Raw genomic sequence first — 23,535 nt, forward strand, 5'->3', positions numbered from 1 at the left:
CGCCTGAATCACTTCCATGATACTTCCAGCCCCTGGGAGAAGAGCTTAGGTCTTGCACACAGCAGTGCAGGAGGGTCAAACTTGTGCAAGTTTAAGATTGTAAAAAAATACAAAAAGATCGAAACACTTACATTTGCAAGCAGTTCATGTAGTTCTGCCTCAGTTGGGAAGCAACCCAGTGACCTGACAATTGAACCAATGTCTCTGAAAGAAAGAAAGTAAATCTGCAATATGAGAGTGTCTGTGGAGAATCCAGATACCAGTTCAGAGCTTGCATACAGGAGTGTGCATGTACAAGCACACAAGCACATGTATGTGGACTTTTAAGATGATGTCTCAGTGAGCAATGTCTATTTTTGCAGACATTAAATGTTCTGGAGCTTTCTGGAAGAGTATAATTGTTCTTGTGACATTCCCCAAAAACTCTTCTTTACCATTGTGTTGCAGTGTACTATGTGCAGGTTATTTTTCAACTGCTGTCCTCTAATTGTTAAGCCTAATTTCAGTGAATTCTACACTTATGTAGTTAATAAAACACTTTGAAACCTATAAGTTTACATTAAATGCTATAAAGATACAAATTCTAACTGCAGTAAGCAGAATTACAAAAGGTCAGGAAGGAGGCAGCCCTGTTGTGCTCTGAAAGAATCAAGTGTGCCAACACACTGGCTTATCACCATCCTGTTCACACTGCACAGTATATTCAGAGCTGCCATTTACTGCTGAACCTGGGTGCAGTTGCTCTGAGACTCTAAAATTCTGACCAAAGTGACAATGCCTCAAAAAAAGTTAAAGATGAGCAACATCACAGACTAGATGCAAAAGTACTGAAATACTGTGAAAAAGGAGTACTAGTCAGATTTATGGTATGACTGAAAAAAAAAAGTAACAGAAGCATTAATATTGCTTGTGATTTTCAGTCCAATTCTGCAACACAAAAATTCAAGTATATTTGAATAAGTATCCAAGGAGCTGGTGGTTCCCACAATTCAAACCTCTTTGGTTTCCTTGTCTTCACCAGTACATTTGATGGAAAAAATAGATTGCCTAATAAAAATGGTAGATTCAAGAGGCAATGACCTTTGTAAAATAAGCGTACAACAGTAAAGCCTCAAATGTGGCACACCAAGCACATGTCAAGTTATAGGGGTCAGTCTTTGGCCTCATCAGGCAGGCCCCATGGAGCTCCCATTCTGACTGACACCATGTGAGAAGCACGACAGTACACCCGAGAGAGGAAAGGGCTGGCTGCACAAAAAGCCTTACAAAACAAGACCCAGTCCCGCACACGCAGTTGTTATGAAACGAAGCCATCTGCTCAAATGACTCAGTGAAACCTTGTCCCCCATGGACGTGAACAGAGTTTGGCCATTGGCCTCAACATTTAGTCCTATTTTTAAAATCCTTGCCCATGCATCCTATTGCTAGTATGGCTGTACTGTATTTGATGCTCTCACTCCTGCACTCCCTCATCTTTTACAGCTAAAAGATACTTGTAAATATTCTCTGCTTCCCCCAGAGGAACACCCAACCCAAACCATGCCTCCCTGCTGTCCCACACGAGTTCCCCTCCCGCAGACTGGCAGATCTGGGAAGGTTGTTGTCATCTCCTGCCCCATGTCACATTCATGTCCATGGTCAAAAAAGTCACGTCACATTTCGTAATAAGATGGAGTTTAAAGGACCCAGATAGGACATTGCATTTTCCTCCCAACCACTTCCTCTCACTTAGTTCAGCAACTGCAGCTTCTGCTGTGTAGTTTCTAGCATACAAAAATGATGGTTACAATTACTTTATGTTCATACAGGTTTTGTAACACAGATGCAATTAAGTTTTGAGCCATAGTTTTCACCCTACATATAACACTTCCAGTGACAAGATTTCCAAAATCACCAAAGCCCTTGTCTCAGGGTGTATTGTAAGCTGCATGAAACAATACCGCCTTCTTCATGTTTAATTTCTTACTAACTTGTATTTGGATTAGGAGTCATAGAATACCAGTGTTGGCCTGTCAACCCAGGGCAATTTTCAGTATTCTTCACAGGAATCTGATATTTCAGGCAATAACATTCATACAACTACAACTGTGGTTAAGAATTGTGCTGTACTGCCACCTTCTGATACAAGATAATCAGCCATTAATAATCCCATTATTGTGATAACAGCCCTGCAATATGAACCTGGGAGTAATTACACAAGAAATTGTTGTTCATTGTCAGTAAGCACACTAAGATAAAAATTGATGTGAAATTGTGCATTTACTTTTGAAAATCCCCTTTCACGTTATGACTTACCAAATACGTTTTTCAAAAAGTCTGTTTGTACCATTTCGTTGTTGTAACATTTTCTCAAGCTCTATATCCACTATATAACAGACTGAGGAGTGCAGCGAATTTTACAGCTATTCAGCCAGGACTGCAGATGTAAATGACAAACAAACAACTGGTATGTCGTGGTGTGGGGAGGGCTGGGGGGTGGCAGAGGCAGGGACTCCCCACAGGGGTGGCAGGACCCACTAGCCAGGGCCTGTCCCACCCCCAGCCAGGAGCAGGGCAGCAGGGGAGGAACCGGGGCAGCCCTGGCATCGGGCACGTCCCTGGGGACGGGCCCAGAGATTTAAGTGAGTGCTCTTCCCAAAGAGTCCTATGGACAAAGGAACAGCAACTGTACTGAGTGTAGAGACGTACCCTGAAATTCTCCCCATTTAGTATAACTGAAAAATCATTTCGCTTCTATGAAGTAACCAAAATTTCTTAAGCTTAGTGGCACAGGTAACCATGCATAAATATTTTGCACCTTTCTCACCTCTGTTTTCTAAGTAGAAAAGTCGTTTGGAACAATTAAAGATGTCTTCCAATTTGGCTTTGTGAGGAATGTCTAATGACAACAGTTTCACTACTCCTTTGTAGTGTTTATACTCAATAATTGATTTATTAATTAAAAGTTCTGGTGATATTCTTTTGAGAATAGTAATCGGAAATATGAAAAACTACTTCAATAAATTTTAATGACAACAGCTTATAACAACCTCAGAACCCACTCAGTGAGACATAAACGTGTGGTTTATGTATTTTAAAACAAAAGCCATACTGTTACATGTATGGATGTTTATGTCAAAATGAAGCTAAAGTAGCACTGACAGATATTCAAACTTAAAAAGCATGAGAATTAAGATTATTCAGGAATTTTTAAATTTCCTTCAGCTCTGTATCTTGTAGTCAGTTTTGTCCTCATCAGTCTAACAGCCCATGTTTTTATCTTCCATTGAACTTTTTCTTACTCCCTTAGACATATATTTTGTTTGTATTTCCACAACATTGCATGGTAAAGATATAGTGCATGCAGTTTTCCCTCCTGACTCCCATCTGCGCATCCCATTCCCCCAGTTCTGGTCATCCCTTTTCCAAAAGGAGAAAGCTGAACAAGAAGCAGCACAAAAGAGAATGGCCGGAGCTATGGAACAGCATCTCCTAAGAGATTAAACACATCCAGACTCTTCAGCCTTAAACCACTGTGATGGAGGACAGATGTGACAAACAGCTATGAAATCATTAATGTTGTTGAGAAGATTAACAGAGAACAATTGTTCGCTATTTATCATAAGACGAAAAAAACAGGAGCCACTCAAATCATAATGTGGCAGATGTACAAAAAAACAACAAGAAATACGGCGTATTTGCTCAGTTCCTTATATGCCTCGCCCAAGTAACTATTGGTAGCTCAGATGAGGGTACTGGGCTAAATGGACTTTTGGTGCAATGAAGTATGATCACCTTTATACTCATTATATTATTATGGTTATTATTTTTAAGTTATATAATCAAACTATATGCAAGTTTCTTCCAAGTCTCCTAAAAGCACCTCCCTGTCAGGGTAACATCCACCTCCCGCACTATCCGAGGATGAGGGACATGCGCGATGTGCTGCCACTGGAGACACCTGCTGAGGGCAGGTAACTGTGACAGACACTGGCAGGAACACCCCTCGATGTGCTGGGACTGTTCTGAAAGTGAGGGAATCCATACAGGATTCAGGACTTGTAGAGCCAAATGAGCTATCAGAACAGAAATTTGCTAGTAATAGCTGCAGCTTAGAATTCTATGGTTTCCTCTTGCCTCTTGACTCTACCAGTCCCAGCATCCCTCTCTCAAGCCAGTCTTTGTCTTCAACCACTGAGCGATGCAAAATGTCTATTAAACAAGCAAAGACATACTTGTCTCATCAGCGCCAAAAGGACTGTTTCGATTACATTTTCTGATAAAGCAGATGCATGTTGAAGGAATTATTTATCTCTGTACTAGATCCTGTAATATTTCTGTGTGAAGATATTTACAAACCTGATGCTCACAGTTTTATCGCCTCCTTGATCGAACACCTCAAAAGCTTCTATAATCTTTTTCTCAATTTCAGCTACCGCACCATCTGCAAAAAGAAGCATAAGAAAAGAAAAAGAAAGATTCACCGAGCTGTTGCAACTGATTAATTTCCAATTTGAGAACTGCAACAGCAGAAGCACCAAAACTGATAAAGGGGTAGACAGGAGAGGTACTTGGAAAAAGCAAGTTATTCTGAAAAAACACACTCTAAATGCAAAATCTGTCATTTATATTAATGATATGGCCTTGCTATGGCTCTGCAGCTACACCAAGTCTGGTGATAATGGTGCATCTCAGCTGCATGATCACCTGCCCAGAGTGTGCCGCAGCTCCTTCTGGATCATGGGCCTGAGCCCCCCCTGGACACCATGGCACCAGTGGAAGGAGGAAGGTGAACCTGGGCCCAGGCCTGCCCTGAGATGGGGCTGAGTCACTTCATCCAGGTTCCTGCATCCAAGGAAATATAAGTGCTCTCATGTCCACCGAGTTAGCCATTGTGTGCGAAAAGCTGAGAACCAGAAATAAAGAGATGGCTAAGATACATGCGCCGTGAATATGTCTCATGGTAAATAATTTATTGTTTGGAAAGGAAGGTGATCTCAGTGTAGGGGAAGGAGCAATTTGCTGCATTTGCTTTTTATTTCTCAATCTCAAAGAATGGGGGAAGAAGACGCACAAGTTACCACACTTACATCTCATCTAAAGCCAGAAACTGCATTATTGGGGTAAGGGAAGTACCAGAAAACACATGCTGAAGAGAAAAATGTAAAGAGAGGAAGGGGTCCATCTCAAAAAAATATCTTCCGGGCAAGGAAGCCAGAGTCAATAAAGAAGGAACTCGTTAGCCCATTTATTAATGTTTGACTCCGCAAGACAGAATGTAGGAAGCAAAGCAATGTGGAGTTGATGTTTGGTTCCTGTGGCTAAATACAGCCCCAAACTCTGGCTGTCAAACCAGCTCTCAGGAGGCAGCATTTTGTGAGCATTTTGTGAGCCTCCACAGGGATGCCACAGGGAAAATTTCAGTGACAGTCAGAACATGAGACTGGCATCAGGTACACTTATTTTCTCATTTTCACACTTCTGTATTTTCAACATAATAATTAAGACATATCTCTCCTCTAATAGACAATTTATTTTCTCCTTTAGTCTCATCTGGTGTTATGTTGTTGAGCAGCTCTGACCAACACTAAACCACTGGACCCTGTTTCACCAGGCATAACAAATTCATACCTAGTTTTCTACAGTCTCAATCATTTGGGAATCTCTGGGGCTGCAGCATATAAACATTTTTTCCATTTGTTCTATTGCCCTCATGACACAAAAGTGTTTTCTGGCAAAGGGTATCAGAACTGGACATAGCTAAACAATACATTAGCTTTGTGATCTCCCTGTCTTTATCTTGACCCATGAGCTTTTTCATTGTATTTTCTCCCCTGTGCTGTTGAGGAGGGCAGAGAGCAGCTGGCCAAGGTCAACCCAACACAGGCTGCAAGCACCTCAACACAGCAGTGGATTGATGCAGATAAAAGTAAAGTGTTCTTCATACAGAAGAAAGGTGCATCCCCTTACAAAGGTACAGGTGCCTGCTTCTTCCCATCTGTGTTTGGTACTGAACTCCCCCAGAGGATACGTGAAGAGAGGTAGGAATATATCCTGCATTCCTCTCCCTGACTTTATTCCCCTGATGGGAACATGGGCAGGTACAAGTACAATGGACTGGAGACCACAACTCACTGAGGAAGAAGAGTTCAGTCCTCAGATACAGGACAAGCTGTATTCTTTTCATAGCTTGACAATAATGCCTACCCTTTATGTGCCTAAGCAGTAAAATCCACATGTAATTCCTTTTCAAAAGACACAGTTAAACCTAAGTAAGTCTAATTCCTTGTAGAACAGGCCCTAAAGACTCTCAAACTACTAAATTTGATCAGTTTTTTTGGTTACTTCAGAGTCATGGATCTAGTCTCCAATACAGACTGTTGGGAGTTTAGTTATTGAGATCTGGCACTTCAGTTGTACACTACGTCTTGCAATAGAGAAATGCTGAAGGAATATTTATAGCTGTATATTCTTGGCTTGATGAGTAAGGCTTCTGTAGAAACAAAAATTAACCAGGGGAAGGCAGGGGCACATTTCCAGTACTGGAAGTACACAGCCATCGAGCCTTTTCAAGCTTCGCCTTCCGTGAAAACAGCATGCATCAATCTTGCCTGTTTCATGAGTCCTGACAAAGAAAGATCCTGAAATGAAATGAACTTGATGATTTAATCTAAGTACCAGGTAATCTATATTTTTTTCTGAGAACTGAGAGGAAGTTGTGATTAAAAGCCATATCCACGGAAGAAAACATAATACACTGTAGCCCTCTCAAAGGCTCTTTGTGAGATGAGTGAACACCTAACAAGCTACTGCCTAAATCTCTCGTCCTTTCTCTAGGAATTAAAGCCAAAGATGCTCAACATAGTTCAGGATGGCAAAGTCAGTTATCTGAAGACTTCTACAATTCAGCTAAACCTCTCTTTGGAAAGGAGAAGAAAATGGATTCCAGCTCTAGGATAAGTAATGGATAAAGGTTTAAAATGATCCCTTCAAGAAGGGCACCAAGAGATCAGACATGCAGTTAACTCAGCAGATGTGACTCTCTAATGTACTGGAAGCTCTACTCCACAGGTAGGTCAACAAAAGCTTCGTGCTGCCCTGTGGAGCAATTTTTAGCAGTTTTCAGGAAATAAATACCTACATTCTGATTGACTAAAACATTTCACTCACTTATTCTACTAACCAGAGAAACACTACATAATATCAAAAATAAAATTATCTGATTATGTCAAATGGCCTAAATAAACAAATATTGAAACATACCATGCCAAAAAAGATTCCAATACCTACAACTACCTATTCCCTCAAATCCATCCTGTAGGAATGATACATTATTTCCATTTTTATGCTGCTAAAATGCTTCAGATACTTGTTGTTTTTTTCTCATTTATTTTCCTACCACATACGCCATTAGAAGACAAAATGTCTCAAAATCCATTTCTCAGACACATTAACTGAGTAGCGTATTCACTATCCATTTCCCTTCCTGTACCATCCTTTGCTGTTTTCCCAGTTTATTTAGCATGAACTAGATAAACCTTTACATACTAGCAGTTAAGTAAAACTGGCAGAGAGTTGGGACTCCCAAATTAAATCTGCCAGTTCTTTCAGACTGAACTGTTCCTCTTCAGCTTGTCCAGATTGTTCTCCAACACTCGGAGGCCCATTTGAAGCCAGCCTTTAGGCAGCACACCTCAGCTGTGACATTTCTACAAAGACCACAGCTTCAGTCTTTGTACGGAACTGGTGCAATTCATAGACATGGCTCTGCCAGACTCCCGAGTAACAAACATTTTCAAAGTGATTTCTAGTTGATACAATTTGCTAGATTCTACCATTCATTTCAGTGTAGGAGCTTGCTTCCTTTTCTTCCTCTGGGCCAGTCACCCTGCCCTTTCTTTCACTGAAGAGAAATTATGTGCAGAAAAAAAGAAGTATCAAAAGAACAGGTAGGCCAATATTAAGCAACCACACAAAATGCTGGGAAGCAGCATCTGTTTGCTGTTCACAGGAAAGTTTAGTCCTAGTGCAGCCTGATGAACCTATTTACACAATGCAATACTCAGAAACTCTTTTCGTGCTACATAAAGAGTAAAATTAATGGTTGATTTATAGAAGCACCAGTGGAATTTATTTTATTACTGTTACTGCTCAACACATCTGAAATATTTATAAACATTAATCTAGGCATATTTTAATAAATATAGTCAATTTTATATTTAAACTCCTATATGCATGTGGACACCTCATTAATTACTCCACCCTCTTTCCATGGCACTACGTTATGGTTACAAGCAGGTGTGAGGAAATCCCTGAGGTCTCTGGCGACAGGAACCCTGTGTCACATCGGGCTGCCTCGCTGAACTAGTCAGTCTGAAAGGACAAGGGACACAACTGGGTAACCCCAACTCAGTGACAGTTTCAGAGTCATTTACATGTTGTTGTTCTGGTTTTATTTAAAAGTGTTGTTATCGACAGTTCTTTTGTAGATCTCCCCATCCACTCACCAGAGCTTATCAGCAGGAAGCACAGAATCACAGCACTGGCTACAGACTCCAGCACCATTTCCTCTCTTTCCCACTGGCCATTATTTCAACCCAAAAAGCAGCCAGCAACCCTGCGGCTGTCAGTTGAAAAACTGGGAATGGGATGCAAAGACTGCCAACAAGAAAAAGGAACATATTTAAGAAGGCAATGGACATAAGAGGGGACACAACTGTCACAACTGTGCAGGCACCCGCATGAGAATACGTGAGTCTTCAAGCCCACTGCATTCTACACTTGACATCAGTGAACCTTCTCTTTCTGCTCACAGATCCAAGCTACAGTATTTAACCACTTTCCCTACACTGCTCCAGCACTTTTCCATAAGGCCCCCATGACCATCCCCCTCAAATTCTAGCTCTTCCCATTGTCCCCAAAATCACAAGTAACACTCTCTGTCTTGCCATACCATGCCAATCAAGAAGGAGATGTGAGAAGGTGGTGGAGCCATGAGGAATATCTGAGCCAGCGGAGGTGGAAAAGGTACAAAATGTGTTAAGTCCCTCCTTAAAAACTGAGCCTACTGCAGACTCAAAACCAAAAGGTTTGGCCAACAAACAGAAATAGCTAAACAGATCTTACTCCTTACAGCTTTACTATAGAGTTAAAATCCTAGAAATGTGTCAAGATGTAGGAACAATTCCCCAAATAAGGAGACTGGTGCTGTTCCTGAAGAATACCATGCTCCCTTTAAGGGCAATTCCCAATTTATCATCTTGCTGTACAGGGCAAAAGGATGAAAGAGATGAAGTAAAAAGCAAAAGAGATCTGATGTTTGCAGCCACTATTTCATCTGATCTCTTCCAAAATCCTTCACAAAACCACTAATGAAAATAAGGCCATAGGTGTTGAGGAAAAATAATGTGACTAGTTCTAATGAGAATAAATATACAATGTATATTTGCTTAAATGTGAAGCAACAAAACAGTAAGAGACTTCAAAATTGCAACTCCAAGAAGGTAATCAATTAGATCTTACGAGATCTAATCTGGCTTTTAAGCAAGTATTAACTGGACCATCACCTAGGTCAATGTATTAAAAAGCAGTCACAATACTCAGCATCACCAGCACAGGTGAAATCGCAAACACTCTCAAATAAGTGCATCACTTTTATCAAGGCACTGTGTTTCCAGAACAAAAAGGGAAAACAAGCACGGCATCATTAAGATTAATTCTTGGTGACTGTATCAGCATAAGGTGTTCCTATGCTACTGCTTCTCTTTCCTAACTCCAAAGCAAAGTATACAACTCCCTAAATTATTCTTCCACAAATGCTTGTGCTGTCTTCATTTTAAGTGCGGGGAGCTTGACTGACTTAAATATAATTCAGAAACCTTGCTCCACCCCAAAGACAAACCCCTTAGAGCATTTAAGTAATTCTATTCTAAGGAAACTACTGAGGAAAAAGAACACAGGGAGAAAACAATCTTGAAGCCATTTGAATTTGACTTATTGGCAAGACCCTTCTGCTCTGTAGAAGAAAAGGCATATATTAGATTTTTTTCTAGTGACCTTCTTAATTTCAGAGGAAACTTAATGTACAGTCAGCCTAATATGCTGAAACAGTAATTGTATGCCATGCTCCAAAAATACTGAGGCAAGAGAAATCTTTTCTTCCCTACTCTGTACCTTCTCTAGCATGTACGATATTAATATATTAGATACCAGAAAATGAATAATATGATTAATCTATAAGCTTGTGAAACATGCAGTGTTATTCCTTTGTGTCTCATGATACATAATGAAATAGTTTGAGACACGTACTTATTGAAGAGTCTTCATTCTGGAAGGACAAATCAAGCAGATTTTGAAGTAAAACAGGTAGTTTATAAAGCAGCTTGACTCCTCCAAAGAAGGGATAAACACATTCCTGAACAGCAATCTGAAGAAAAGAGGTTGACACAAAGTATTGATGGCACCAATGGGAAATATGTCACCTGAGTTTAGCCATTCGGATTGAATGAAGAGATAAAAGATTCATGGAATTTGTTACACACCAGTTCCCAAGAAATGACCAGGCTGAGTTCTTCACTGACAGTGGTACCTATTCCAGTTTGGGGATCCAAGCAATGGCCTGCAGACACTTTCTCTCCTGGACAAGAAGCATCCCATGTTATCACAAATGACACTTAGGCAACCTGAATTTTAGTCTGTTTCCTACAGAAGAATAAAAAATGTTTAACTGGTTTCTGCAGAGGTCACTTTCAAGTATTTTCAAAAAAGCAAAAATGAAGACTTAAAAACAGCAAAAGCTTTTTCTTCCGTGTTTTTTAGAACTGTTGAGAACTAGACATATCACTGCTTCTGGGCCAAATGCATTGTTGTTGTGAGTTGTCTCCGCTGCTTTATGACCCATTTTGAACTCAAGTAAAAAAATTGCTCTAATTTCCATAGCCTAAAATAAATATAAAATAAACAGAATGTGATAAGTCAGTAGCAAAAAAAAAAAAACCATAAAATGAGAAAAGCACATTAAAATTATGTATAACATAACCAGATTTATTTAAGAATGTATCCAATAGCAAACAGCAAATTTCAACGATGCAAAAACTGCAATTAGTTTTGCACCAACCTAATAATAGAGAATAAAAACAAAGGGACTATCTTTAAAAATAGATACACAGAATGGGGCTCTCTAAGTGGAACAATCAGAAGAATTTTTGCAGAGACCTATGGCACATGGTGTAAATAACCATGAGAACAAAACCACCAGCAGCAAGCAGGGTTTTAGAAAAATCAGGTAATTAATTTGATGCCTGATAATAAAATACAGGCTGTGGCACAGTTAACTGCAAAAGCTACTTCAAATTCTGACACAAAAATATTAAACACAATTTTTCCTTTTTGTCTCAACTAAGACAGCTGTAGCATGGGCAAAATATATAATCAAGTGATGCAAAAAATTAAGCACTGTCTTGACTCCAGCTTTGTTTTGACCATGAGTTTAATGTATAGAATGATGCTAGTAGTAAAAAAATAAGGAGAGTTCAGATCAACCACAATGGAAATATTTTGGTTATAAGTTTTGGTTATAAGTTGTCAAATCCACTAAAGACTTCCAAAAATGATATAACAACTGTGCATTTCAACCTCAAAGTTTAAAAATGTGACAATATGCAAAATATATTGAGTTTAATGTATGCAAAATATATTGAGTTGTAATAAGTCAGCTGGCAGCACCTACTGGAGCTACAAGTTGCCAGTAACTTTACCTGGTGAAACAAGATATCCTGATTATCCTAGGTTTTGATTGTTCAGTAGATGCTATTTTAAATACCATGGCATTCTAAGCTACCATAGTTTCGGATGTTTTAACACATGTGGGAACCAAAACTAACAAAACTCATGGGGCAATTAACAAACCATTTCAACTGTTGAGAAACAAACTAAGTACAGAAACTATTGCTGCCTCAATAAGCAGTCAAGCTTCTAGCTGCTATAACATTCTTAATCTAACACTATAATGTAGAACAAAGCAGGCCATGGAGGATGCCACATCAAGCTGGAAAAGAAGCCATAAATAGTCAATGCCTTTTGTCACCTAGTATATCAAAAGGTGTTTAAATCCATAGTTCACACTGCCTCCAAAACATAGTCCATATTCAAGTGTCATTGATTTGAAATGGAATATCCACCACTCACAAAGTCCTTGTCCCAGTCAACTCTCCCCAGAGGTGCTGGTGTCATGGTTGGTCTTGTCTACTACCCGCCCTTCTGGATCAAATATGGTTCTCCATCAATGGAAAAAAAAATTCTTGCCCTCATGGTACACATTATTGTAGGCATCAAACCCATTTTAATGCTGTCACTGCCAGTTGCTCTTGCAAGATGCCATTATTTTGCCAGCTCTGTGCTGGGGAAATAACTCCCACACCAGTTCACAGAGATCAGTCTGTATCCTCAGTACTTGATAACTCGTACCTATCTGCCCCAATTCATAATGATATAACACAGCCTGAACAGCTGCTGCATCAAACCTGTCTCTCACATCCTTACCAGGATCCTGTTTGCTTGCTCTGTCCAGAGCTTGTACTACATTTCTTAAAGCCAGGGGATGCAGATGGCAAAGTACGTCAGCATGAAGCCCTAGTGGAACTACAACCCCTGCCTGGGCTTGTTGCAGAGAATGCATTTGCCTATGGAAATGGAGAAAGGAAAACTATGAGGGATACCTCGCAAAATCCTCGACAGATGCTTGCTGTAACACAAAATTGTCCATATGTTGGAGGGGACCACTGTTTTCTGCATCACTTCCTACACTACAACCCTGACATCCTCCCTGTACCCAGGCTTCCAAAACAGAGACTTTAATTCCCCAGTTCCAACTAATTCTTTCTGGAGATCCCCAGAAAGGATTGAAATTTGTTTGTCAAATAAATAAAAGCCATCAGGACTTCCTACCTACAAAGTGCAAAGCAATCTTACTCTAAACTTACTGAAACTATGTACAACCGATCAGAACTTGCAAGTGAAGGGAAGAGGGGCAGGGAATGTTCAAGGTTAGGAGTGACCGAGTGTGACTGAGTCCCAATGGATATCCAGCTCATGTCGTATAGTGTTTCTTACAGCCTGTAAAACTCCACTGAGTGCTCTTCAGGGCTGGACATGTGGCAGGTTTGCTGGTGGGGATGGCACACAGAAGTCTGGTGCCACTGAAAAAAAATAAGCAGCACGTGCTAAGGATGTGGTAAGGGACACGACTCTATTCTTCCTATCACCCAGCTCAGCTCCTTAGATAAAAATGCACACAGGCAGATGTGGCTGACACCACCAGCTGACTCTGCTGGCTTTGCCCCGAGCACTGTTCTCACCGGAACTGCATCCCTTTACTCTGCTGAATCTCCTCTCCCAGCTTTGCACTTTTGGTATCATAATCTTCGCATCTCCTCAGGTGTCACATGTGCCTGCATCCTTGGCAGTCTAGATCCAGCTCCAGGTAACGCAACTTATTTTTCAGGAAAAAAGAAGGGGGTGATTAGTCTCTCCCCTGCCTTACAGGCAAGAAAATCCATCCTCTTTGCTGTTCAGAGTTCCTGAGCAGCTTGCTGGTGAGAGTAAGCTAAGTATACACAAGCCTGGGATATATGGGGGAAGGATGCTCCAGTCATACAATTTGCTATGGAAAACTCCATTACCTCTACGCAGTTAGTCTGAGTGATGCAACATGGGGACATATCAAACCATGTCAGTGACAGTACCTCATGCATCTCAGGAAAGGGTCAACAAAATACACCCTGATGATTTTACTGTACACAATCTGTGCAGATATGCTATATCTACATATATATCTATATATACTGACCCACCAGTCTTCATAAGCATCAGCAGAGAAGTGTGCAATTCTGGGAGATGATCAAGGAATGCCACCTAGCTATACTCACCTAGACTTCAATTTTCTCAAACCTCTGCACTAGCAGACATTTGATGAGTGATCCTTCTTTTTTTCTTTTTTCTTTTTTGCTGGGACAGTATGGAAGGAGTGTGTCCCACCTTCACGGTACAAAACAAATCTGGGATTTGGTCTACATCTGCCAAAGAGGAGAAATGAAGGTACAGTGGCTGGCTGGTTGGCATGACCACACACCTGAGATGTAGCATGCATCACGTTCCACATCAAAGCAATTAAGATGAGACAGACCCTGGCAGGGATTCCTGATCTGCCGGAAGCCCAGGCAGTGGCCCATAGCAGCACTTAGCCGAGACAGGCTAGTCCAGGCCTTGGAAATGCAGGTGTGCAGGCTGGGGCCAGGGTTTGGCTATAGCACTACATTCTCCTGCTGATGAAGTGTTCTGGAACCAGCAGCATGCCCAGGAAAAAAAAAAAAAAAAAAAAAAAAAAGTCAGAAAACCACAAGCTGGCCTAATTCAGGTTAAAATTGCAAGACATTCTGACATTTTCTAGTGAGTAATTTGTAAGCCATGCTACGGCATTCCTTTGCAAGGAAAATGGCCCAGCGGAGGCCGCCATCCCCTGCCCCACTGGTGGAAGGAAGGCAGCAGCCCTTCCATCAGGGAATGGCAACACAAGTCAGATTCTGACATGCACAGCATCACAGGCAGGTTTTCCGCCCTCTCTGTGGACCGGCCACGATGACATTGTGTGGGAGGATTACCACCTGTAAATAGCAGAGAAGTGCACAAGCAAATACTTGGCACCCAGCCCTCCCCCAGCTCCAACTTACTGTTCCACTGCTGCTCCAAGGACTGCATGTAGCTCCACCTGGCTACAGCCCTGAGCTCCTCCTGCCATTTCCCACAGTCCCCCTGGCTCCTCACGTACCACAGTTAGCGCCCACGGATAAGCACCTTGTCTGTGTGAGGTCACAGCTCTGTACTGAACCTTTCCCTATAGATAGAGCTTATAGATTTTTATCACCCTAAGCACAAAGTCTCTCTGAGCTCTGAAGCAGTCAATAGTGAGAGCCAATGCCCTGACCTGACCTTCTTAAGCGCATTACTCCTTGTACCCCAACTGACTGTCACCCCTGCATTAAATAGTGCAGGGTCATGCTGTGAGCTTTAGTTCCACAAGGGTTGCAGATTATTACTTTGGAAGCAGCATGCAAAAGGACTCTCAGGAAGAAACATGTACCCAAATTGGACCTAAGAGGTCTCCTTTATGACCTAGATTTCAGCCAGCCAAGTACATCATCATTTTGCAGCTACTCAAGCGGTGGCTGAGTCTGACTTCACGAAGCCTGGAGCTTCATAAGCCAAAGCAGCAAGTTTTGAGTAATATCACCCACCCTGACCATTTGCACAGCTCCAGTTCTGACAGCAAGGCTCTTCTAATGCTAGCTGGTGCCCACAGACAAGCTGCCAAATAGTTACCATCGCGTGCAACCAATACTGAGGGCAGTGAGACAACCTGCTTTGTCACACTAACTTGCAGCATGATGGGGGAAAGCCCTTTCCTTTTGATATAAAGATTTTCTGTTCCAAGCAGAGGATGTGGACCTATGCCTCCAGTCATCCAAAGAAAGCAAAGAAGTCTATGCATAGATCTGTGTTGTCCCCTGTAGGCCTGTGATTCACAGATAATATACAATTAATATCTTATACTTCTCTTGAGGAAAGCCATAATGCTATCCTTCCTACAGAGAAGTGAAAGAAATGCCAGCGCTTGATGTTTGTTAGCCTGCAAAAAATAATTGTGACACTATTTTTAATGTCAATACTGCCTGCATGCAGGCTCCTTTTCCATAAGACAGAGATAAGCTCAGCATAAATCTCCATTAGGGATGTCTTGCACATCCCTGAAATCCCAGCTCTGGCAGTTGTACCAGTCAGCAGTCCTGTTGCAGCTCAGAGCTGTCAAAACCAGTAATCTCCATTGTTCCAATTTGTTCCGTATCTTTCATCTCAGCCACACCTGGGATATAATGAAAGAGTTATGTCTAGCCCATACTTACATTCTCTTTCATCACCAACAGCAAACTGTCCTGTGAGGATAAATAACTCTCCTGGCGATGCTGAGAGTCTTGCTGTACCTCCAGCTGCTGCTGAAAAGGAAGAGCTCACACAGGCTGCGACACCAGCAGAACAAAGCCCATGCTGGCGTGCTGTGTGGTCGCAAAACGCATTTGTCTCCGTTTTTCCCACACTCTCCACAGTGCTGGCCCCAGAAGCGGATGGCAGAGTCACAAAGGACAACTACAACACTCAAAGCCTGTCACACATATTCACCACACCAAGCTCCACCGAAATGCAGCAACACACACACTGCCATGTGCCCCACAACAGCAGCTCACTCTGCCAAAGCTGCAGAACGGCCCCAACACAACACTCGATAACTCATCACACGTACATCTCATTGCACATGTGGCAGCACACAACATCTTGTAAACTGAATATGCCTGCTAAACTGCCTCTGCACACTGATTGCTCAAGTGGTCAGGAAACAGAATCAAGTGGATTGTTAAGGAAATTTGTGGATACATGGATATGGATACTAGTGCTCTTAAAATTAATTTTAAACATAAGCCATTATAAAGTCTAACTACAGCACCACAGTAGCACTGCTAGAATACAGCCACTTGTAAACATTCTTCATTTGAAAAAAATATTGCCTAAAATATAACACGAGAATGTGGCGTTTTAAATATAACTTTTAATAGATGCCGTTATTACTTAACATATCGCAAGCCCTTCAATTTGCCTGACATGGTGTAAAATGAGTTAAAAAAAAACCCCAAGAGCTTCTAAACTGGTTCCAATTCTGTCTGCACTATGGAGTGAGGGCTTTGACCAAGCAAAGGAAGACTGTTACTGTGAAACAAAATGGCAGGGAACTACAAAGGCTTGCTGCAGCAAGGCTTGCTTGCTGCTTGTTTTTTAAGGAGCTGTCTTGAAAGTATCACTTACAGTGCTAAATCACTTTCTTTACATATCGTGAATGAATATGAACCTCCAATTTTCTTTTTGTTTGCCTAAGAGGAATATTCTGAATTTGAACAGCATTTCAGCTGACAAATATAAGACATTTACATTTATCATCCATAGTGAATAAGATTTATTTCTATAACCATTTGAAGTAAGGTAAGCTAAAGGAGAAAGTTGGCAAACAGCGAAAAGAGGATACAAGCTATTCACAACTAAATTTCAGAATTCATCTCTTAATTTTAAACCTGACCATCAGCAGTAACAGTCCAGAACGTCCTGTGACCTTACACTAGCGACACAACAATCCTGATCATTTTTAAGATGGAGCTTGGTAAACTTTTGACAGTGATGGTTGTATACAACCCCAGGCTGGACGCAAGGAAACCTCTTCCAATCTTATGTTCATTGGGGTTTGCACATACTACCCATATCTATGTAACACTGAAACAGGAAGGGTGTCACATTAAGAAAACACAGACTCCCAATTTTTTGGTAATGGAGGTGATATACAATTAAAGATCATTTACAAAAATACCTCCAGAGACTTGTCAGGTGGCACACAATCCAGTATCAAAAGCTGCGGGGGCCAGAGGTAGGTTTGGGGACCTCCTGCCCCTTACCGTGCCAACAGCTTTTGTCCCCGTGCCAGGTACCTGTGAGCTCCGTGCAGGGAGCTCCTCGCTTCCCCAGCCACCTTCTGCAGCACCCCTACCCCATCTCCCACAATGAACCAGCATCTGTTCACACAAACTAAAGGTACTCCTAATTTTTTCTTTTTTTTTTTTTTAAAAAAAGCCCCTCAGATCTCAGAATAATTAGTATGTAGACATGTAAATTCTTAATAACATGTTAACTATTGTTGGAAAGATAATTTGTGGGAGTTCTCCAGCTCCCTGTCAGCACTGTGTATCTGCTGGGTGGCATTGTTTAAAAGACAAAAAAGTTTAAAGCCTTTCTGCACACCAGCCAATTTTTTATTTAATAAGTCAGCTACAAGTAGAGCCAAACCAAAAAACTTCTGCTGTTTTATGCACCATGGAAACAAGAAACCTGTCAATCTGCAATTACCTATTCTACATCCATTAGAGATCAACTTTTACTGCAGGAGTATAGCCAAGAGGATCAGATCTACAGCCTGCATTTGTCCATGGGAGATGGACATAATTTATTTTTTGTTTCAGCCTCAAATAAGTGTGGATATTAAAACATAACTCAGACTGATGTCAAGGTGCGTGTTAAACTGCATTACAGTCTAATAAAAGCTATAAACTTTTCTCTTCAAATTATTTCTCACAGCAATGTCAACAAGAGGATATAAAAATATTCATAGTGCTCATCTGTAAATCCCACTGTGATAAAACCACACACTGATTTCCTAAGTGATATCATACATTCACATTTTCTTCTAGAGTTGAAATATTCCTTGCTTGAGCCCTATGAAAGCTACTTATTTTTAACGATTCATACTGTTATTTTTTTCATAAATGCAACACTGCCACTTTTAAAATGAGAGATAATTTGTCTGATGGACCACTTTAGCCTGAAGGTTTATTCTGAGTGTTTAATCTATAGCTTTTGTACCTTTCAAATGCTGATGCTTATTTGTGAAACCCTCAAAAACACATTTTAAAATCCTTAATTTAGCAAAACTCTTAAATGTACTCATGTGCTTAAGCATCATGTGCATCATATTATCCCATTCAGCGGGATTCCCCAAAGCCATACACAGCTTAAGCGCTTTTCTGTGTCAGGTTTGAAACCTTGACGTTAATTAAGCAAGCTCCAAGCAGAATTAATGGTTACAAGCGCCTGCAGTGCTCGCGGCAGCTCCTAGGCTCTCTCAGCTTGGACGGGCAACTTTACTAAAATAGAGGGAGCAGCCATAGCACATTTTCAACACCTCCAGCGATACAGAATCCCAGCAGAGCCAAGTGACATGGAGAGGGAAGCTTTAGATCCTACCTCCATACGCAGGAGGATTTGGCAGAGCAGGTGATGTAGGAGCAACTCTCCTTCTTGCAAGAAGGTAGTAGTTGAATGGGTATGTAGCTAGTTCTTACCAAACGTAAACTCCTGTAAATCTCTAATTTCACCAGCATGCCAGGCAGCAAACCAGGGTAGCTAAAGAGCAGATGTATCTGTATGACTGAACACACCGTTATTGTATTTACATAAGGCACTAAAATTGGGGTGAAAACTATTTCCCATCTCCACTAACAACATCCATGTGACTGTTTCATAAGTGGGGAAGGGGATCTGTGAGGCCTGACTACATATAGCAGCTGCAACTCAAAATGCCCAGAACAACTACTGATCATTTACCAGGGAAAACCATCATTGTGGAATGGTTATTCTCCATCTCCGCAGGTCTTTGCATCAGAAACAGGTATCTTTCTGAAGGACATCTGTTATCCAGAACTAATTATTCAGTTTCATACGGGCTTAAGTGGGTGAAACAGGAACTCAGACTAGTTAATATACTTCCTTTTGGATTAAAATTCATGAGTTATTAATTGCATTTTAAATATGCACTAACTGGCACAAAGAATATGGTCATAGAAAAACTCTAATACTGATAAATTACATAACATTACCCTAGTGATAAAGGAGCACCAAGCATTCTCTCCTTTATGTACTTTCACGTGACTTCTTAAATCCCAGCTGGAGAAAAATATGTCTTGTCTTCTGTTTAGTTCTACTTCAGGCACTAACAGTCTGACATTTTGCTTTCAGGTTCTAGTGACATCATTTTTGAGATCAGAGATACTAAAACTTCGAAAATCTGACATGTCAAATTACAAAGAAGGTATCCGAGAGCAAATGAAGGAACAGACAGACCGAATTAAGTAGCACGAAACGGGAAAGCAACAGAATGATAGGAGGGGAGAAACAGTCAAATATACAGAAGAGAAAGATTAAGCAAGCAGTCTAGCACAATCAGATGGGTATGAAGAAAAACGTTAAACAATGTTGAATGCACAAACATAAGCATATAAATGCATACATAAAACACATAGCTACAGATAGTATGGGCATGTTCCCATTAACACTTATGCACATACAAGATTTTATTCACAAGAATTGCTTATGTTAGAGGGTAATACTCATGTGAGTAACATGATGTACAAGAAGTTGCAGGATTTGGCCTTTCGCTATTTTTCCTTATGTACATGTTGTACATCTGTAAAACATGTAAGCAGGAATTTTAACTTGAAGAAGACAAAACTTGGAAATAATAGGACCTAAGGGAAACCTTTACCATGAAAGCTCATGGAACTGCAGTTCTACAAAAATCCGAGAGGAATACCCTAAAGACTAATTATTTGACAATACAACTAATGTTATTGTTCTGTTTGAAGCATAATAAAGTAAAATTTGCAGTTTGCATAGATATAGAATGCTTGTTGGAAGAAAGCATGATGCATGTGTGCATCTAGAATTGGAGAATCTTAATTAACCCACTAACTACTCTCTGCAAGAAGACTAGTAACAACTCTGAAATGGGTGTGACTTAATTCTTACAGGCCTGTTTCTGCAGTTTAATGTTAGCTTACCTCAACCCAAACTGTGTTTATAATAACAGGGTATCTTTATAGGACAATAAGCAGACTATGATTCTCATGAGTGACAGAAGTCAGATGCCTTGTTTGTGTGATACAGGTTATTATACTCATTCTACAGATAGGAAACCAAAGCCCAGTATGTCACTTTCCATGAACCATCCAGAAGTCTGGGAGGGCCAGGAATGGAGTTCATGGGTCAAGCTGGGATGGGGTGACAACACAATTTTACTCTAGAAGATGACATCGGATACTCTATTTGGAATAGTGTTTTACAAGACGTTAAAAAACATGAAGTGTAAAAAAATCAATAAAAAAGACAAGACTCTCTTTAGTCATACAATACAATAGTTAAACTAATAATAATAATAACTTAAAATAATAAACTTATTCATACAATAATTAAACTTCTTACAAAGTATTTTCACTTTGAAACTATAAAAACAGCATTAAAAGCCACTAATCAAGCAATCAAGACTTCATGAACTTCCTTCTCCAAGAGTTTCTGCCTGTGGACTGACGAAACGGTGTAAAATCTCAGTATCATACATATGGGTGCCCAAAACACATGGAGCCAGAACTTCCCAATATTACTGTTATCCTGCAAGAACACCAGATTCCCTTTCCTCAGATGGTTCAGCAGACTTCCAGGCTGTTATCCTATCACATCTATCCACCTCTGCCAGAACTGTGCCCCACCTTCATTTGCAAAACTGGAAAGATGCAGAAAATATGCTTTGACAAGACTAAACAAAGATGAATAACAATATAAAAGAAATAATACTTTTAGGACAGTCCTCACTGAACCTACATCAGTCTTATTTCTTAATTTCTGCAAGATATGTGTGCTGCAAAGTGCATACTAGAAATACTTCCATCAAAAACAAATTACATATTCAGTAACATCCACAGCAACTATTTATACAGGACTTTTCGATCAAATATATTTGGGCTTTTTTTCCTAAATAATATGAAATAATCCGTTATTTAGATTATTTCAAATACAATGTTCGGATTTTGCAAACTATTATAACACACACAAGTTTACTTATGCAAAGGATGGCTTTTAGAAGCCACAATACTGTGGGTTTTACGAGAAGCACGTTTTCCTTGAAATGGCAGTTGAAAATCCTTGCAGAAGGAATTACCTTTAGCCTGTAAAATAGAATTTCTGGCAACGCCCCCTAAAGCAGAACACTCTTGCCTCTAAAAATAAGCCCCGGTGCTATCAGCAGCACTGGTTACTTTTTTCCTGGCAGAGGGAGCCCGGTGCACCCAGACATGCCAGCGAGGGGCCGTGACCAGCCGGCTCCAGCCGCCCCGCACGGGGAGGACGCGCTGGGCCCCGCTCCGGGCGCTCCCTGCGCGGCGGCCACACCGCCCCGAGGCCGCCTGCGCCACGCTCCCCTGCGCCACACCGGCTCCCGTGGCGGGGAGCGTGGGCGAGAAGCGGCTCGGCCTGAGGCGGGGCGGGCCGGGGGGGGAGGAAGCGGGGCGGCCACCCGGAATGGGAGAGAGGGGCAGGGGCTTTGTGTGTAAATACATGCGTGTGCGTGCATTCATATGTATATATACACATATACGTCTGTCGGTGCTTGTCCCTGTGCCACCCTGGCACCAACCCCGGGGAAACGCAGACCCCGGCGGCCGCCGCCTCTCTCCCCGCCAGAGGCCGCGGCGGGGCGGGCCCCACTCAGCCGGCCGCGGCCCGGCGACCCCGCCAGCCCTCCCGCACGTCCTGGGGGCTGGAGGCCCAGGGCCCGGCCCGGCCTTACCCTGGCTGTTCCCCTCCTTCTCCGCCATGGCGAGCAGCCCCGCGCCGTCGCCATGGCGACGCTGGCCTGGCCGGGTCCGCTCCTCTCCCCCCCTCGCTTCTCCTCGCAGCGGCCGCGGGCCGGGCCGGGCCGGAGCGGGCCGGGCTGAGATGACAGACGCAACCACCTTCCCTCCGCCCTAGAAAGCTCGTTCCTTGCGGCCCTGGCGGCCTGCTAAGGCACAAAGCGAGTGAAAGGTGATGGAAGCAGGTTGCTGGGGGCTCTGCGTGCCGGCCTCGGGTACTGCACCGGGCAGGAAGCCGCGGCCGCAGTCACCCAAAACATCCATTAGGCCCAGAACGTGGACCCCAGTGCGGAGGCCCAGCCCCGGCCTGCTCCCCAGTGCCAGCCCCCACGGGCTTGGGGAGCCACCCACGTTGTGCTCAGGAGAGGGAGAACATGTCCGAACCCCGCACCTGGGCTAGGGAGCTGGGGCCGGTGCGGCACAGCGCTGCCCCTGCCGCCAGGCCCCGGTGAGCCTCCTGAACCTGCCACTTCACAGCACTCCGTGCCTTTTAAAAATAGAGTTTTCCCAGCCATTGCAGAGATTTCTGCGTATCTGATCTTTAGAAAGTGAAAGAACATTTTATCCTAAATACCATTGTGCCAAAACAGCTAAAATATTCTGTCTCAGTGATATTAAATAAAACTCTGCAGTTTAAATTTAGCTGTGTGTTTTAGCAGACATGCTTGCGATGCCTGGTTCTTCTGACTCTAAAACAACTGTGAAAGTAGAGAAAATATAAATATTAATATTTCAGCAAAATGCAACCATATATTCATAGAAAATAAATATTTATGAAGTTCTTAGAACTAAAACATTGTCCTTGCCACAGCAGATGCTTGCTTGTCAGATGTTAAATTTTTGCAAAGCCCATGTGAATGACCCCTCCTCACACCCTCACCTACACCTCTCAAACAGTTGTGATGTTCTCAGTGTTCATGGAAGCTTGAAATTTAAAAAAAAAAAAAAAAAATAAAAATCACAACCCAAATAGGGCTTATTTGCTTTTACAGAATCACTTTTTATGGCATTTTAACACTTGCTATTTGCCTGAAAGCCACTTATTTCTGTGTTTGTATTGAATGTGGCTCAGAGTAAAGAGGGTATAATAGAGACCCAAGAGAATACATCCTTACTCTGCTGGGAAAACAGCTGATTGTGCTCTCTAACAAAGCTGATCCCTCTGAAAGGTTATCTACAGATTTGAACAGTTTATTAAAGTAACTAAATACTTCAAATTACACGTTTGACT

The 23,535-nt window shown here is 41.8% G+C and overlaps 1 protein-coding gene across 1 annotated transcript in view; it reads right to left on the bottom strand.

Annotated features, from left to right (window-relative positions):
• The window catches only part of DRC8 (dynein regulatory complex subunit 8), a 30,914-nt gene extending 8,227 nt beyond the window's left edge, over positions 1–22,687 (bottom strand). The window contains exons 1-3 of the mRNA XM_082049400.1: positions 22,241–22,687; positions 4,339–4,423; positions 132–204 (exon numbers count right to left, since the gene is read on the bottom strand). Coding sequence (XP_081905526.1) covers positions 132–204; positions 4,339–4,423; positions 22,241–22,268 — 186 coding nt within the window. The 5' untranslated portion in view covers positions 22,269–22,687. The remainder of the gene's footprint in view (positions 1–131; positions 205–4,338; positions 4,424–22,240) is intronic.
• Between the last annotated feature and the right edge of the window lie 848 nt (positions 22,688–23,535).

This window comes from Streptopelia decaocto (assembly GCF_964273445.1).
Source record: "Streptopelia decaocto genome assembly, chromosome: 3".
NCBI classification, from domain to species: Eukaryota; Metazoa; Chordata; class Aves; order Columbiformes; family Columbidae; genus Streptopelia; species Streptopelia decaocto.